This window comes from Larimichthys crocea, unplaced genomic scaffold (assembly GCF_000972845.2).
Source record: "Larimichthys crocea isolate SSNF unplaced genomic scaffold, L_crocea_2.0 scaffold36725, whole genome shotgun sequence".
NCBI classification, from domain to species: Eukaryota; Metazoa; Chordata; class Actinopteri; family Sciaenidae; genus Larimichthys; species Larimichthys crocea.
The window spans coordinates 1-5,243 of NW_020854837.1; the positions used below are offsets into that span (position 1 = coordinate 1).

Here is a 5,243-nt window from a genome sequence, read left to right on the forward strand (position 1 = left end):
CTACCTGAAGGAGTTAAGTCAATTCCGAAATCTAAATCAACGAAACTAATGCAGATGTTTACACAACAAGGAATATTTATTGAAGATGACAAATAATTCTTTTTCACTTGACTTAGATTTTTAAGGCAGCCCTTTCACTCATATTTTTAAGTTGAAACGACATGTTACAATTTACAGTGTGGAGCCCTTTCCTCCATTGTGTAATAACCACATCCAGGTCCTACATGTTAAAAATGACTTTATTAAAGAACCTAAATCTCCAGTCTATAATCCTGTTATGGTAAGACATATGTTTACAGTGTAAAGGTCAGTAACCATAATTGCTGATATTCATAAAATAACACTATAGTGTCTTGTCAGCGAAACAGAATATTGATGTTTTATTACATCCCAAAATGAGTACAGCTGATATGAATGAAAGACACAATGTGTATGAATGGTTAACTCCTCAAACTGATGAGCAGTTGGCACCTTGCATGGCAGCCAATGCCATCAGTGTATGAATGTGTGTGAATGGGTAAATGAGATACGTACTGTAAAGTGCTTTTAAGTGGTTGGAACACTAGAAAGGTGTTATATAAGTACAGTCCATTTACCATAGGCATTTTTATACTCAAGTTGACAAGAGCTTCTATAAGAACTCAATTTCTCTCATGGAACACCACATCTATTGACTTCACAGCACCAAGTAAGAAACTCTGAAGGATCTCATTGAATCATGACTGGGTAAAGGCACAGTAGCAGTTGTTTTGAAGAAATTATTTAAATGAAGCATATTAATATCAATATAAATTCAATCCCACGGTAGGACTGGTGACCATGTATGAGCTTCAAGACACATGGTGCAATCCAAAAATTGCATTTAATCCTGATGCATTGAGAACATATGGATGAAAACTAAAGAAAGAACAGAATATAAAAAAAGGTAACAGCTTTGTTATAATACAGAGGTCAGGAGGAAACAAGCTTTTCTCTGGCACAGAAAAAAGGAGCAAAGAAAGGCAGTATATTATAAACCTATCAAGCTATATGTGAAATGGAAATACCACTGATCTGTTATGTGGTTTGAATTGACCTTATGCCAAACGTCTCCCCCCAAAACATAATTTGCCCAGTCAGAGCTGTGAAAACACAAGTGTAAGGTTGGGATTAAAATGTATGGTTATCTGCTCCAACGTTAGCGAACGTTAACATGTCTAGCTTGCAGGCTTGCTATACAGAGCCACCAAGTGTTAGCAGTTATGAAATGATTACATTATTTTGCAGTGATATTGGTTATGCCAAAAAAAAAAAAAAAAAAAAGCTCTGACCTGATATTTTTTGACTCTGGGGGTGTTAACACTCCAGTAACTCCTACCAACATTACCTGAAATAGCACTGCGTTTGTTTATGTGAGCTTCATCAGCTTCAGTATCATGTATGTAACTGTGGAGCTAACTCATGGAGCTCACATTACCCTAGTTATTGATTTATTTAGTATTTGGCCCTTCATCAAGCAGACCTTTTCAAATGATCTGGTCTAAATACAGTTAAGTCAATACTTTCCCTGTGTGAGTACATGTTGCTGCGTTCATGTGTTTGGTTAGCTCTAGTAACAGCACCTGGGACGAAAAATGCTGAGTCAGGCAGTAGCATGGCACAGTGATGTCTGGGCAGCAGACCTCCTCTCTCACTCCTAAGGTGAATCTTGGGAAGTTGAGTCCTGAGTAATTTATATAGTTCCCGTGGTGGAAACTTGAGCCAGCAGCTGCTCTGGTGGACGCAGGAACACCAGAATAATTGTGATGTTATCACTAGAACCGGCTGCCTTAGCGTAACCTACCAACTGTTGAGCGACTCTCGGTCCAACAGTGTGTCCAGACTGTTCCAGTGGAGCATCTACCCTGCTCTCTGGGTCACTAGGCTGTTGGAGTGCATCCAGGACTAAATGTGGGACCTCTGAAGGTTTGACTGCATCAAAGAAGCCATCACATGCCAGAAGCACATAGTCCTCATCACCTAACAGCTGGGTTACGGAGCAGTCAGCATCTCCAGACACATAGGGCTTCTGGTCAAAGTCACCTGGAGAAAGGATGCAGAATGTGTGGTTAACAGCTGAAGCTACACACAGCAGTACCTCCTCAGGCTGACTTAAAATAATATTTTAAAACTTACACCAAAGAACCTGACGTTGATGTAGGCTGGGCTGGAATCATTGGCCAAGTTGAACTTTTTACAGATATATTGGTGTCAACAAGTAAGTATGTCAGCTGATAAGTAGCACATTGTAGTGTAAATAGCAGTACAAAGAGCCACGGAGTCAGGTGCCCAAAGAAAAACTCTGAAATCAATAAACTGAAAGAAAAAAAAAACACAAAAAGAGGCTAAATTATGAGTTAGGAGAACTACTCTTATACTTAACCTTCCCTGTTCCCTGAGCTCAAAATAAAAGTGTTGAAGTGTTTGATTGAATTACATTCAGTCGGATGGAGTCAGCATTCATTGTACTAAGAGGAGCAATTGTTGCTACAGCTCTGAACAAAAGGGAAGTTTTATTGAATTTAGTCTCATTTATTTAGTAGGATGACATAAAACTGGACCTTTAGGACATTTTAACTAGTAGCAACAATCAGCTCAGATCAGTTAAGTACTTTGTGAGGATTCACTAGATTAAGTAAACGATGAAAACAGAGATGCCACAACATGCTTTTTGCTCGATTGTCATTGACTTACCTATAGCTCTGGACACAGCATATGTTCCATTAACACGCCAGCAACCCATGAAGGTGACACAGCCACCAAGATCCTCAATTCTCTGTTTCTCATCCTGGACAGCGGAGAACCAAAGAGAGCAACCTTACCATGATCAGCATTCATATGTGAAGATGAGTTTTAACGCCACATGACCACTGTAACGTGTTTGAAACCTTTATTTATTCGAATTTCACTAAGTGGAAACAACATGGAGTCTTTAAAATAAAAAGGGCATATTACCTTAGGAACAGTGAACTATATGCTAATCAGTGTGTGTGTGTGATATCCGTACTTCTCTGTCTGGTTTATGGGGATCCATGAGTGTTACAGATTGTCCATTTCTGACCAATATCGCTTGAGAGTCTCCCAGCCAGGCCACAGTCAGCTCATGACCCTGGATCAGCACAATCACGCCTGTAGTGCCACTCCGCAAACGCTGACAATATAGACACAGACACACACACGACACACACACACACCACACACACACACACACACACACACACACACACATATCAGCCTTACACTGCAGCACTGCACACTGCACCCACAGACCAAAGTTCCAATTGTGAAAGGATAGTGTACATGTCGAAGCCAAATGCTGAAATAAATGGATGAAATGTGATGCAGTTGAAGTGGGGGATGTAACTCCACATTGAGGGGTTAATAAAGAAAAAAAACTTCTTTATTATTGTAATTATAGCAGCATCTATATAAAAGCAGTGTGTTCAGGATGTTATACCTCTCTTTTGGCCTTGCTCTTGAACATGTCGTCTGTATGTTTGAAGGCACTTTTAAAGGCAGTGGCTGTGTCACTCTGCAGTGTCTCCTGTTTACTGAGAGAAACATGGAGGTGAGTGGCAGCGTAGGTGGCTGCGTCCACCCCTCCATGGCCGTCAAACACAGCATAGTACGCACGCTCCACTCCATCCTGAACCAAAGAAAAAGTGTTCAATACATTTTAATGTATCTGAAGTCTAAAACTTCTTAAAATTGTGAGATAGAAAGAAAAGCAGTGACAGGCAGTGTTTAGTGTTTGCTGTGGTGGAAATCTTTTACCTGGATTCCAAAGAGCTGGTTGAACTCAGCCAGGGCCACATGTTTGTCCTCCATCTTCCTTCTCGTGTTCTTGATGGCATGTATGGAGCAGTGGAGGAACCGAGAAGGAATGGGTAGAAGCGTGGGGAAGTTTTGATGCCATGCCAGCGCCACATCTATCAACTTGTTGAGGAAGAGACGTTGGACTGCTTCAGATTGAAGTACTGACAGTAAGATAAAATTAAGAAAAAAGGAAAAATCAATCACAGCCTTCAGGTTTGTACTTCTTTTTCTCTGTTGGTATATACAGAACAAGAGAGAGGACAGAGAACGACTTCACCCAGATCACAACCTGCTCAGAACCAGCTGCACGCAGTACAGTTAGAGATGTGATGCAAAAAACAAGAAACACACATTATATGAGTTAAAACATCTGAACCCCAGTATAATCCTAATTTGTATAACAAGATAAGATGGTGAACACCGGGGAACATTTAGTAGTGACAGATATGTCACACAAACATGAATAAAACACTGCCCTCACTATAACAGAATGCTATTTAACAGCACCACAAATAAAACCAAAAATAGCACTAAAATAAACATAACATTTTTTACTTACAAACTACTTCCTCTTCCTCTTTCTGGTTGGACTCAGCTTCCTGGGGGCAGTGGAAAGGTGAAAGGTCGTTCTGCAGTAGCTTGGACAGTGCTGCCTCGCACAGGAGGGCTCTGAAGCTTGCAGGAGCACCCCTGAAATCACAAATACAAACAGACACACATGTTGTTTATTTTGTCAAGATCTAAACATGATATTTTCTATGATATTTAACAGTATCACACAACCTCAACAAAGAAATGAACAAGCTAACACAAAGAGACAAAAATGTGAGCAGATGAGAGCAAAGAAGGCAATGGCTCTCATTTAGAGGGTTCATTAGAAGAACAAATGCACAGAACAGATCAAGCTGGCTGGTATGAGGGGCCGTTCAAGACATTATTCATTCTGGCTCTCTCACATATATATATTCTCTCTCTCTTACATACATATAGTCTCACTCTCACAAGAAGCAAGAGGCATGTAAATCTGAACGCAAATGGCGTGCCACTAAACTGGAAGAATCTCATCTAGTCTGGCAAGATAATCTCAAAAGATACAGGAAGGCTCTCCGTAATGCCAGAGCAGCCTATTACTCTTCTTTAATTGAGGAGAATAAGAACAACCCCAGGTTTCTCTTCAGCACTGTAGCCAGGCTAACAGAGAATCACAGCTCTACTGAACCATCCATTCCTTTAGGTCTAAGTAGCAATGACTTCATAAGCTTCTTTAATGATTTACGATATAACTATTAGAGACAAATCCATCACCTCTTGCCCTCAACAGGCATTGATCTGCATTCTGATACAGCAAGTTTTGAAACAGCTGTAAAACCTGTTATGTATTTAGACTGTTTTTCTCCCATCGACCTTCA

General features: G+C 40.3%; 1 protein-coding gene across 1 annotated transcript; it reads right to left on the bottom strand.

Moving 5' to 3' along the window:
* Positions 1-221: 221 nt before the first annotated feature.
* ppm1f (protein phosphatase, Mg2+/Mn2+ dependent, 1F) lies at positions 222-4,556 on the bottom strand (the record flags this gene model as incomplete). The annotated part of the gene is made up of 6 exons (XM_010756609.3): positions 222-2,061; positions 2,713-2,806; positions 3,026-3,169; positions 3,476-3,664; positions 3,793-3,995; positions 4,394-4,556. Coding segments are annotated over 6 exons (1,143 nt in total), but the record flags the coding sequence as incomplete, so codon positions are not given.
* Between the last annotated feature and the right edge of the window lie 687 nt (positions 4,557-5,243).